Source organism: Artibeus jamaicensis, unplaced genomic scaffold (assembly GCF_021234435.1).
Source record: "Artibeus jamaicensis isolate MK-2021 breed Jamaican fruit bat unplaced genomic scaffold, CSHL_Jam_final contig_426, whole genome shotgun sequence".
NCBI lineage: Eukaryota > Metazoa > Chordata > Mammalia > Chiroptera > Phyllostomidae > Artibeus > Artibeus jamaicensis.
Genome location: NW_026521826.1, coordinates 2400064 through 2413468, shown reverse-complemented (window position 1 = coordinate 2413468; position 13405 = coordinate 2400064). Strand labels below are relative to the sequence as shown.

The 13405-nt window shown below is 43.4% G+C and overlaps 1 protein-coding gene across 7 annotated transcripts in view; it reads left to right on the top strand.

Moving 5' to 3' along the window:
• FAM107B (family with sequence similarity 107 member B) overlaps positions 1 to 11298 on the top strand; it is a 205631-nt gene extending 194333 nt beyond the window's left edge. For 6 of the 7 annotated variants that reach the window (XM_037141262.2, XM_053665733.1, XM_037141263.2 and 3 more), the window contains one exon: positions 787 to 4968. In XM_037141262.2, coding sequence (XP_036997157.2) covers positions 787 to 903 — 117 coding nt within the window. In that variant the 3' untranslated portion in view covers positions 904 to 4968. Of the gene's footprint in view, positions 1 to 786; positions 4969 to 11262 lie in introns of those variants that run through there. The other variant, XM_053665735.1, reaches the window with a different exon arrangement.
• The last annotated feature ends 2107 nt before the right edge of the window (positions 11299 to 13405 follow it).

Here is a 13405-nt window from a genome sequence, read left to right as displayed (position 1 = left end):
GTTGTCTTTGAGACAACTTGTCCTGAAAAATAAGAATGTTGGAATAAGCAGAATCGGCCCTTGCCATTGAGGATCAGTGTTGGAGCATTGTCCCAGAGACCAAAGGGTTGCGGGTTGATGCCCAGTCAGGGCACGTTACCCAGGTTGCGGGTTCCATCCTGGTCAGGGTGTGTGCAAGAGTGCAATCAATCAATGTTTTTCTTTCACATCACTGTTTCTCTCTCTCCCCCTTCCTGTCTTTAAAAAGGAAGAAAAAATGTTCTCAGTAATCTCTCTCTCTCTCTTCTTCCATTTCTCCTACTGAAAGAAACTTTACCTGACATGTCAGATATAAATGTTTATGCCATGAAAAGAAAATGTGAGGCAAAATATCAGCAAATGGCCTAAAACACATTTAAGTGAAAGTCCAGGATTCTGTTGAGGACCTAGAAGAGATTCAGGAGGCAAAGCCAACACCAGGGGCTTTCAGTGGATTCACAGTGTTGGGAACTCAGGCAATTGAGTGAACTTTAACTTCACTGAGAGTGTAGAACTGGGATGATCTCAAGATCTCGTTGTCTTAACCCTGATTTTTAGATTCTCATCATCTCTGGCATGGCTTGTAGTTACAGCCCATCCGGCTGCTGTTCCTGTGTGGAATTACATGAGGCTAATATACATATGTGTGTGTGCATTGCTTAAAACCGAGACCAGGAGAAACAAAGCCATTAAGGACTTTGGAAAGAGGAGTGTTTTGAAAAGCCTCTCAGTTTGTAAATAATTTTCCTGTTTCTGAATTTTATTCAGCTTGAACTTGAGAAGCAGAAACTGCAAGAAGAGCAAGAAAACGCCCCAGAATTTGTGAAGGTTAAAGGCAATCTTAGGAGAACAGGCCAAGAAGTGGCCCAAGCCCAGGAGTCGTAGGCCCAGGCCTCAGAGACTGTGCTGACACTGTGAGCGGTGCCTCCTCAAGGCTTCATCTCGGGGCACAAACCCCTGGGGAGCATCCCAGCCAGCAGAGCATCATCACTTAAAAAGGATTTGGCCTTGGCCCACCTGCTATCTGGGTGGGTGCATTACCTGCGACAGCTGCAGTTCCTATTCGCCAAACAAAGGACGTTGACCAGCACCCAAGTTGGGATATGGACCTGTGTTCAAAGACTCTGAAAACAACAAGTAAAGGAACAGGACACTGGAATAAAATCTTGAGAGTTGCACTACTTGGTTTTCCTGCCGATCCAAGTTCAGTGGGGGCACAGAGCCTTTTTTCTTTCAAAAACTAAAGAAAACGTGTTTTATTCTTCCTTTAGTTATCTGCTAGGTAATTTAGATCACATAGAAATGCATTTGATCTGTTACAGCCAATATTCAGTAATTCTGTTTTGGGAACCCCAGATTTTGTTGTTTTATTTACACTTCCACGCCCGTTAGGTGAATTCACACCTGAGAACGTAGGTGATAATGTTGAGCACAACTGTTACCTTTATGGACAGCCGTAGGGTGAAGAGGGTTTAAAATATGTAAACAAACATACATAAACAAAATACCTGAACGGCCATCTTGACTTTATTTTAATTTTGGGGGTTATATTCCATGGTAACATTCCAGCTCAGAGAAGGCACATTATGTAAATCCATTTATTGCTTTGATAACTATTTTATTTTTTTAATTTCTTGCTGAGCTTGTCCTTTTATATGAAATAATCTCCTCCATCCTTTGGACAATAAAAGCTAGTCCACGTAACTAATTTCAGTGTCGAAAGTAGAGGGTCTAAATCTTTTGACTCCTTCTGAGAGCTGTGTGGAGAATGCTCCCGCTGGGAGCCTCGAAAGGAGGGGTTCTTTGGCTGTTTGAATGTGAAGCAAGTGTAGACCGGTCTCAAGGAGGCCACGTCGGAAGAGTCATAGCATTTGTACACGTTGAACGTTATCAGAATCCAAGCCTTGAAAATTTCTGAGTAATGATCACCCATTTCTTTACTTTTTTTTTCTTGAGAAGAAAGACTGTCTCCCCACTCTCTTAGTTACGATGATGCTATTGATAATGATGACGTTAATGACTACTATTCTGCATCTCAGGAAAAGCCAACGTGAAGGGAGAAGCTGCTTAGTTTTTGAATTCTAGCTAGCAAGCTACTCAAAGTGAAGCCCAAGTTGCCAGTAGCAGCAAGTTCTTAGGCAGGATTCATTCTCTACTGCTGGTGTGGTACATTCGACTTGGGGCAGTCCGGAAGAATTTATGTGGATTCAGTATGCTCTCCATAGCGACGATTCAGCCAGTAGTTTCTCCATTGAAGACCTTCTTATAATTCCTCTAAAGGCACATGGAAAGCTGGGTTCTGAGCTTTTGAATTCTTAATAAGCATAGGAGAAATTGGCTTCCTGTGGGAATGCTTTTCATAGTTGACCATTATGCTCATAATCAGTGCTAATGTGAACAAGATATAAGTAAATGCAGTGATCGTATACTGCTAGTTTGAGACTATGTAGATCACATGTGGAATGGGTGACTTCCCTCATCAGTAAGTATTATTTGAATAAAATAGGAGGCATTTCAGAGAATATATTGCTCTATCGTAGTGGGCTTTTGAAGGATGGAATGGCAACTTTTTTCCATCACTACCTTTTCAGAGAAGAAAGTACGTTAACTGATTGTCTTGAAAGCACATTTCCGATTGCACACTGACCGCAGTTCTTTCTCTGTGTGTGTGCACTAACGATGTGACCTGTAAAGTGAGGCTTCAGGACTGGCTCAGACGTAGCCTTTACTGCATGGAAGATCTTCAGATCCTGTGTCCTTGAAGCAGTTCTGCCACTTGATGAAATTCTCAAGGGCTCGCTCTGGCAGACTCCTTTAGTAGGATGAATTCTGTCTCTAGAACTTACCTAGAATCCATTCTTCCCTGGGAAAAAATAAATTACACAAGCATTGCCCTCCCAATCTCATAAATCCGCAGACTTCTTTGTAGTTCGTAGTACAAGGTCTGGCCAAACCAACGCTTGTAAATAGGACACAGTGATGTCTTAGTGGAAGGTACATGTAGAGAAGCTCCCTGAAGTCAGCAGATCAGCTTAGCTCATAGGCCCATGTTTTAAAAGGCCTCGGTCTCCTTCAGCGCTTCAACACTGTACCCTCCAGACCCCGGGACTCACGGACATCCGAGCAGCTTTGTGCTTTGAGCCACTTTTGGACAAAATCGGCTCCATTTTTCCACTCCATGGTTTTCTTAAACTAGTTCAGTGTTTTATAGTCTCCTAGTAGGAAAGTAGTGTTGCTTTCTAAGCTATAACAGTTGACTTTATTCTTCTACTCTGAAAAATCTTGACTCATTTGAGTGTATATAATATATATAAAGGGAGCCTTAATGGGTTTGTTTTCATAATTTAATATTTTTTGTATTTGCTCTTGTATAATTGTTTTTAATGAAAGTATTACAGAATCAAGGGTGGAATTCTTAGAACCAAAGTTATTCTTAATAAAAATCACCACATGCTTGGACCATGCAGCATTATCTGTCTGGTGTTTTTACAATGGACGTGTGTAACCGAGGGGTGGGGAAGGTGGGTCATGTTCAGTTCAAAGATCAGACAGTGGTTCTGAGGTCTCGCTTTGATGGCTGTCCTATTGTACAAACTTGTCCCCAAATTAGTTATGTCCTCTTGCCTTGTGTCAGTCAAGACTGATAATTTATGATGTTGAATTTATGCTAAGGTATAATGCTGCACTTTGCGTAGAATACATGGTATTTTAGCAGCAGCTGTCAGTGCTGCAGATCAGAGTATTCCGAATGTTAGGTAGCTTGGTAGGACAGTGGGAGATGTATTTTGGGAAGGAACAGTTTTCAGTGCTTGTGAACTAGTATACCTGGCATGTCTGAACTATGAGCATAAAATTATTTTGCTGATGCAGCTAGAATAAGGTTGCCCTCAGAGAAGTTACTTTGGGAAGCTATACACATGATTTTATCATGCTATCAATTACATTAGTTTGGAGGTTTCAATCTCTTTACTTTTGCAAGCCCAGATTATTACTCAGCCTGATCACCCAATTCCTAGTATCCTTGGACTCTTTTGAAAATCAGATATACTCAGGGCAGTAAAGGTTTTCTTTCTCTAAGGTTATACCATGAGTTCTAAAGGCCAGCACAGAAGACGGGTTCCAAAAATTATTAGAACAGTAGCTGTATCCTTGGAACAAGAAGGCATTTTCACAAGGTGACGGTTTTAAGGCAGCCAGTCCATTCACTGGGCCCCTGTATGTTTGTTGCTTATAGTAGCAGGTAGATTTGAAAGGAGACGTGGCGACTAATGCTTTTGGTCGGACTTGAAATGCTATTGTACAGCTAGAAGAAGTGTTAGAATATTACTGCCAGGCTTACATTTACTGGTTAGTATACTGAGAAAGAGTGTTTCCTTCTGAGGTCTTAGGGTAAATAAAGTCTTTATGAGTAAGCTCCACAATTACAATTTTCACTTTTTTCTCATGAGAAAATGCATTTTGATTATCAGTGGAATCTATTCTGAATGTCTTCTCAGTTGCTCCTGGATTTCCTAGGGCACTTGGTTATCTATGGACAGTGCTGATCGCCGCTGGGATGTTACTGCACCTGGGCCCTGGAAGGTTAGGAAATACACATGCGTGTGAGTGTAAATATGTATTCATACATTTGCATTGATATTTATAATGGTTGGAAATCATTAGTTCACAGTGATATCCCCAATTCTGACCCAATAGCACATTCTAGCTTTTTCTTCTTTTCCATATTAGTAGCCCCCTTTTCCAGCAGGGGAAGCCTAGCTGCCCCCCCCACATCCTTATTTCTTAGTCATGTTGGAGGTAACTCATCTCTGAACTTTGCTGAGCCACCGTCTGCACTCTGACCTTGCCTGAATTGCTCAGGAAGGAAACGCCGGTTTTTGTTTTCCTTGTGTATTTAAACAGTTATTTAATGTGAATTGAATTAAACTGTCTCAAACAACTTAAATTGCAGTTGCAGTTTGGTGTGCCTGATTGTGTTGAACCTTCCAGACTCCTTATATAGCACATGAACCGTGCTTGATAGATTGCTTCTCCAGAAAGTCAGAGCCACTAGGAAATAGATATAAAGGAAAGGTATATCTAAATATAAAGCAAGATATACTTGAGAAATCGGCTCACACATTGGTGGAGGCTGAGAAGTCCCACCATCGGCATCTGTAAGCTGGAGATCAAGAGAACAGGTGGTGCAGATAAGTCTGAGTCTGAAGACCTGAAAACCAGGAGAACTGAGAATGTAAATCTTAGTCTGAGGGCAGGAGAAGACCAGTGTTCCAGCTTTGCCATCAGGCAGAGAGAAGCAAAACCTCCCTTCCTCTGCCTTTTTGTTCCCTTCAGACCCTCAACTGATCAGATGATGCCTGCCCACCCACATTAGAGAGGACTATCTACTGTGTCCGACAGTCAGTTCAGATGCCGGTCTCATTTGGAAACACCAGCCAGGCACACCCAGATGTAATGCCTAACAGCTGAGTTGACACATAATATAATTGAATACAATGATACACACGTTAAAAATTTAAAAAATCTGTTTTACAAATCAACCTTTAAGCATTAAAATGTCCAACAATATTGCATTAAAATTACTTCCCTATTTTTATGGCCGTATATATTATCATATCTCCCTAGGGATTTGGTTATACTTTATTATGTGCCCTGGGCTTGTAGTAACCTTACCAAACCCTAAAAGAAAAAAAAAAAAAAGGAATAGTTGCTCAGAGTGACTGAGAGAACATAATCTGTAATCTGGGTTGTTGACTGATTCTTACTCAGGATGTAAAGATATCCAAAGCTGGGTATGTTGTCCAAGCTGATTCAACCATGAGTCACAGGCCTTGGGTAAGTCCTTTCCGGGGGGAGGGTAAGTCCTTTTATAATGCGTCCTTATTTTGTCATGGAACTTTTAATATCTTGCCATTTATATTACTTTAATGTTTTGAAACTTGGTGCAATTCCCAGAAAGCATGTGCTTCCGTTTGGTATGGCTGCATCACCTCTGGTCCTGCCTTTGTGATGTATTGGTCTCGTCTGCTAGTGTTATTGAAAACTTAGGTATGCTTTATCAATATCGTATAATTAGGAGGATCATCTTGAGATTTTGTCTGCCAAGAGTCATCCAGTCTGTGTGATGAGTTCTGTAGTTGGAGGTACTTAGCTCCAAGATAATAATCTTGGACATACTGTTGGGTCCTTTGAAATTTGTTATTATTGTTGATCAGCTGGACTCCTTTTCTCCTGAGTTATCATATGTGGCCACTGATGGTGGTCGGTCTTCTTTTTGTACTGTAGTTTCCTCATTTATCTTCCAGATGTCCCTTGTTTCTTCTGTCTACATAGCTAAAGATAAGATATGCCCACAATTTGTACGAATGTATATTCTTAGTGGAACAAGTTAACTACCCTTACACGTGAACATTCCCCTAAACATATAGTCATCCTTATTTTGTATTACAATTCCTTTTTCTTTTTATCGTCATGAGTCTGTGGCCTGTAATATATTCAACCTAAAATTTTCATCTCCTTTTTTTAGATAATCAGAATGTTGAAACTCAGCTAGTGGAAGCTCTGCAAGCTTATTCCTTTGTTTTCACTTTTATTTTTTTTGAGTTTTATGAAATATTGCTTCTAATAGGTACAAGAACATCCTTATTTTGTTACAACAGTAGGATTTCTCAGACCGTCCTGTTTTTCTTTCCTCATGTAAGACATAGGACTCTGTGCCTGTCGAGGAGCACTGGTTCCCTGGCGGGGAGCAGGGAGAGAGGTCCACACCCAGCACGAGCGCACGGGGCAGTCGCTGGGGGCGGAGGTGCTCCTGCACTGTGAGTGGCCACGGAGCCACTGGACACGGAGTCACCCTGGCTTTTCCATTTTACCCCCTGATGACACTTGACCTCATATTTCTTATAGTGTGAGTCTCATTGGACCAGAAACCTTTTCATTACAGTTACAAAGAATTACTGAGAGATTTTCTTTTAAAGTAGAAATTATGAAAGAGGACTTGATTGACCAGATACCAGAACATGCTTGCAAGCAATAGTGATTTCACTGGGTTGATACTGGCCCTGAGGAGACAAATAGATCAATAGAATGGAATAAAGTTCAGAGAAAGACCCATTCACATACTGAAATTTATGATGAGGTGGAATTTTATTCCAAATGAGTTACAAAAGGATAAATAATTCAACAAAAGGTTTGAGGGCCACTAGAACCAAACAAGTAAGGTATTCCTCTATTTAACATCATATGTAACACTAATTTCCAAATTTATTAAAGTGGTCAACATAAAAATAAAACTACAGAAGTATTAGGAGACAATATGAGGGATTATTATTTATAATCCTAGAGGTGGGAGAGGCTTTTCCAGGCAAGACATCTAACTTAAAATCTGTAACAAAGAAAACATTTAGCTGGCAAAAATGAAACATTAAAAAAAAAAAACACTGAAATTGAGAATAGGCTGACAGTGACCAGAGAGGAGTGGGGAGGGAATTTCAGGTGAAAAGGGGAAGGGTTTACAGGAACAAATATAAAGGACACATGGACAATAACAAGGGTGGGGGTGGAAATGGGAGGGAGGTGGGGAGCACGGGGGTAGGCTGGGATAGGTGTAAAAGGCAGAAAACTGTACTTGAACAACAATTAAAATGAAAAAAAAAAGGTTACAAGTAACAGACTAAGGTATATTACATAGATGGCAACAAATGTGTAATACCTCCATTATCTACAGAGTGTCTGTAATTATCAATCCAATAACAAAATGACCAAACATATACAGGCACTTCCACAAAAACATGAAGGACCCCTTACATGAAGAGATGCTACATCTCACTAGTACCTGGAAATTTGATACTAGTGCAGTAAGTGAAAATTTGAACAACAATGAGGTAATTTTATACAAATGTTCACAAAGCAAAAGTTAAAAGGTTGATAATTGATACTGTTGGTGAGCATGTGTAGAGACAGGCACTCGAGTTTAAAACACACACTAGAACGGAGGTTATTGACAAGATAACAGGTGTTGACTAGGATGCTGGTGATGATGTAAGATGGTGACTCAGCAGTTCTACTCAAGCGTATACCTACGGCAAATGAAAACATACGTCTGCACAAAGGCTTGCACACAGATGTTCATGGCGGCACTATTCATAATAGCTAAAAAGTGGGAGCAGCCCCAATGTCTATCAACTGGTGAGCGGATAAGCAAAGATGGTACATCCACACAGCGGAATATTATTCAGTCCTAAAAAGGAACACAGTACTGATACCTTCCACAGTGTCAGTGTACCTGAAGAACAGCATGCTCTGTGAAAGAGGGCAGACCCAGAAGGCATGGTTACATGTGCATAGCGATGTCCAGAACAGTGAAAATTATAAGGACAGAAGGCAGGTTAGTGGTTGCTTCAGCCTGGGGTGGGTTTGGTGGGGGTGGGGAGTGACAGGAAATGGGTGTGAAGGAACAGTTGGAAATAAAATTGTGGTGATGGTTGGACAACTCTTATACTAATGACCAAATTAGTGTAAATATGCCAATATCCACTTAAAATGAGTGTGTTTTATGGTGTTTCAGTTACACTCCAATAAAGCTTTTAAAATGCACATATTCTTTGATACACAATTGCATCTCCAGGAATTTGGTCTTCAGAAATATTTACACACAGAGATTGTTGTTCAAAGATATATTTGCAGCATCTCCCGTAACTTCTCTGGGAAACAACCCACCTGTTTAGCAGTAGTTGACTAGGTTAAGTATGATGTGTCCCTATTTCCTATTACGGACCACGAGGCATGACTCTAAAAGTAAGATTATTACATAGTTCTACATGTACAGAAATAAGACTGAAGCTATATCGTTGCATAATAAAGCAAGCTGCAGAAAAATGCACATGGTATAATCTCATTTACATGAAAAAATTAAAAGTACATAAATCCATACTTCTATGTAAATGCTTATAAATAGGACCGGAAATCTATCATGTCTACAGTGGGGAAGGGAGTTGGGGTTAGAAATAGAGAGAGAGGTCTGTGTTCAGTCAGCATATTTTTATATTTAAAACATTTGATTGAGCGTGGGAGGGGGTGGGCAGGGTAAGGGAGAGCAATGGGGAAAACTGGGACAACTATAGTTAAACAACAATAAAGAAAGGAATCATTTTTTAAAATGAGAATGTGTTTGTTCTTGAATCACTAGTGTTTAAAAGAGCATAAGAAGGAAAGAAAAACCTGGAAAACATGCATGCGTCACACAAACCTACTTTCTGAAGGTTCAGTGCTGTTCACGTCGTCACGGTGTGTGGAGTGCGGTGTGGTGAGACGTCACCACACAGCGGTTTAACGGTCCCAGACAGTGCAGTCACAGGGAGTCTGGCTTAGGAAACCGCCACCAACCCAATTTTAAGTGCACAGGAGTGTAAATGATGGCGAGTCCAAGAGAGAAAGCCAGCGAAGGCACAAAGAGAAGCTGAGACCCCACATGGCCCTGAGAAACCTTCGATTCTGTCAACCCCCTGGGAGGGGATGGAGGGCTTCCTTGTAAGGGATCCAGTTGTAGGGTTCACTGTGAAAATGACTCTGCCCTTTGAATATCTCCGCTGCTGTTGCAATTTAAGGTAATGTGGTGACAGGACTGGCTTCTCCTATCAGTTGATTTTGTTGGCCAAGTTCATGGTGATTGGGAACACGGGGTCATGCAGCTCTGGGCGGGCTCCTGGCTCTGGGCCTCGGGAGAACGCTGGGTTAGCCCAAGAGGCCGGCTTCGAAATGCATTCGCAGCAGAGGACGCCGAGGGCAGTGCCGCCCATCTGCCGTCACTGCGGAGGCCTGAGGTGCCCTCACACGGTGTGTCTTTGGTCGTTGGCCCACAGCGATTTATTCGTTCACCAGGTTCCAGGAAACCGTCTCGCCTGTATTGGCCAGGCACTGGCAAAGGGGCAGGCAGCAGGACCGAAAACCTGCCAACTGGCAGGGCAAGATCGTACCCAGCGAACTGAGAGTTGGGTCAGGCTGTGGTCACAGGCAGCCCCCCCGGGGGCTGGTAGCCGCCCCAGGACCTTCACAAGGACAAAATTTACTGCGTGAACTCAAATGAGCCACAGCGATTTTCTGGCTCCTGTAAATTCCATGAGTCTGAGCTTTGTTTCTTGGAGAGGGTCCTCCCCATTGTGCTCTTTCTCTCCGTTCTTGTTTCCCACCCAGTGAGTTCCATGTTTCTCAGAGATAAGCAGCCAGATCAGTCAACTGAAGTTACCGACGAATATGTTTACACGGTGCCTTGCTGGGGGCTGGTTCCAGCCATTGAGGTCTTTATCATCTTATTCAGAGATAAGACAGACCTTGCAGAAGGTGTAATAAATAATAACAAGCATTAAATTAATAAAATGCCACATGAACACCTAGAAGATAAGAACCATGGGAACAAATTAAGGAAGGAGTTAAACACTAAATCAGATGGTTACATTGCTGCGTATAGACACCGTAGAAATGCCCTCTGAGGAAGGCAGTGGAAATGAACAGTTCAAATGATGTTTTAAATTAACTGGGACTCTTAGTCTTGATCTTCCTCTTCGTTTCAGAGACTCTTCTCCAGAAAATACAACTGGACAGTTGAAAACCCAGGTCCTTATGAGCATCAGTGATAGGGTGGAGTGGGACAAGGAAGGGGCAGAAAAGTAACCCTTAGCCTCCCCCTGCATCACAGTAGTCTTGCTGGGTAACATCTGTCATTGTTTATTTCCAAAGAATTTCCTGAGTTGCTTGAGGTTAGGATGTGGTGAGTTTAGAGCTGCTTTCTAGTGTGAATTGGAAGAATGGTGTGGTTTGCTTGGCATAATTAATAGCAGCCAAGTGGCAGGCCGTCCCTGTGTGCCTGTCTCTGGTGGGCGCACAGGGGTGAATGGAGCTCTCGGGAAGCATGCATTTTGGGTTCAGGCTGTGGGTCCGTTTTTTTAACTCAGTGCCCAGTGTTGGGGATATAACATTGAGCAAAAGCATATTCACTCCCTGCCTTTTTGGGAGCTTAATGTATCTAGTTAGCAGACAAGTCGTTTTTAAAGAATTACACCAATAAGTAGGAGATGGCAGCTCTGGTCGAGTGCAGCAAAGCCCCCAGCAGAAGCAGAAGCCAGGCAGCGAAGGTGGACGAGTCACTGGGAATAAATCAAGCCCATGGGAAATGACAGGCAAAGTCATGGACAAGTCTCACTAGGTCAACACATAAGTGCCCTTTCTGCTCCACATTTTGTTTTGCAGGCAAGGAAGTTTAACCTATGATCAACACTTGGATGATCTCCAAAAGGGGCTATTTATTTCCTCTTACTGATAAGCTTAAGTCTTATACGTAAGTGCCCTCTCCATTCTCAGCGAAACTCATTAACTTCCCCTCCCTCTCTATCTGTTCTCTCTCCCTCCTTACATAATTAAAAAAAGGACTCAAGGACTGATTATGAACTGTTTGGCCAGGTGAGTTTTTTGCAAACCGGTGACCTTTAGGCTCAAATGCATGAACTTTTTGTGTTGGTCTCTACTTTCTTTACTTTCTTTCTTTATTTTCTGCAGCGCCCTGTTTCTTGCACGAGGTCTTTGGGAACTTTGCTCATGTCACCTCAGTGCAAGCTGTGCTGGCTCTTTCTGCAGTGCTGTGCGCTGTCCTCCATCTTCCTTCCCCAGGGGTGTTACGGAGCACTGTGAGAGAGGCCCAGTGCGGGGCAGCACGGTGGGGCCGCCATCCCAGGCAGTGAGGGGGCAGGAACCCAGAGAGACCCAGTCTCCCCTGAGCCCACCCTCCCCCTCCCTAGGGTGTTGTGTTCACACTTTATTTGGTGTCGACTAACAATTTTTGAGCACTGACTGTGTGTGCTTGTCAGCATGAAGGCGCCCTCGGATGTCGACCACGACAAAGGTGGGTACATGACAAAGTGCTGTGGGAGCGATGAAGTGCGATTTGTGTTTTCCTAGGAGAGGGTGAGGGAGGTGCAGGTGTAGGTGTCACAGGGAAGCTCCCCAGTCTTGTCTGTGTCACCACATGAACGTGGCCAGACACTCACACACGCGTGTTGTTTGTGTAAAAGCAAAACGTAGTACAGCCCGAGGCAACGCGTTTAGAACTAACTGTCAGACTAACTCTCCCTGGCTGACCGCTTGAACCAGGGCGCATCAGGGGCTGTGTGCCTTCAGCGGAGGGGGCGGTGCGAGCACTCGGACAGCACTTGGAAGGGGGAGTCTTGGGCACTGGTAGGCGAGGCTCTCAACAGTGCGTGGGGGGCTGGCCCAGCTCAGCCCAAGTCTCGGGCCTGGGTGGGAGGTGTTGCCGGCCCATTCTAAGGCCAGGGGAAGCCTCTGGTCCTGCTGCACCTTCTTAACCCTGGAAAAATCCAATTAAGATGCGTCTAGGAATCAAGGCCTCCCCTGGGGACGTCTTTAATGAAGAGTCAAGGCAGCGTAATGAAACCTCATTCCATGCCCACTCTGGCAACAAGAGGCTTGCTGACATTATGCTTCTGCAAGTCGGGATTTGATACTTTTTTGCTAGGAGATTTTAATTTAAAGTATTCAGTGGTTGTGAGGCATAGATCGAATAACAAATTCAAGCCCTAGCTTAGCCATACCTTGGGGCCAGGTCTACACAGACCCTCAGTGGAGGGGTGTGGCTGCTGCCGTTGCTGTCCTTAAAATGATGCTAGATGCTGCCATCTAGTGGGCATCAGCAGAACTTTTTTACTTTTTCAGAGGAAATTTTATTATTATTATTATTATTATTATTATTATTATTATTATTTATTCATCTGGTCTTTGTATTTTATTCTTAGGATGCTCATCTTATGTTCTTGGTTGAGGTGAACTAATGTAAAGCAACCCCATCGGGACGGGTTTGATACCACAGAGTGAAAAGCCCTCTTTCCTAGCCCCAGAGCTGCCTCCTGCAGAGAGGCCTGGGCAAGTCACGTAGCCTCGGATGCTCTCTTTTCCTCATCTGGGAAAGGGGCCACCATCCTTTTCCTGCTCACAGCAGAGGAGCCTTGTAAGGGTTGCAGTTTTACCCATTCTTTCACGCATCCGGTGATGTGTAGTGAAGCTGGCTGTGCTCTAGCACTGGACCCGAGGGGAGTAAGGAAGGCAGGGTGCTGCCAGCCGGGCACGGGCTCTCGGGGGATGAAATACATGCACACACACTATGCACAAACCACTAAACCTTTCCTCACACCACTAATACAACAGAAGGCTCTCTTCCTCCCTCCTCTCTGCTTCCGCACTGCCTCCTTCCACAGTACTGCCAGTTCTTTCCTGAAACAGATCTCGGCATATCACTCCCTCGCTCAGAAACCTCTCTCTTGTCAGCATAATAAAATCCATTTATATTGTCATGGAGGCTCTGGCCCTAATGGCACTGGCCAGC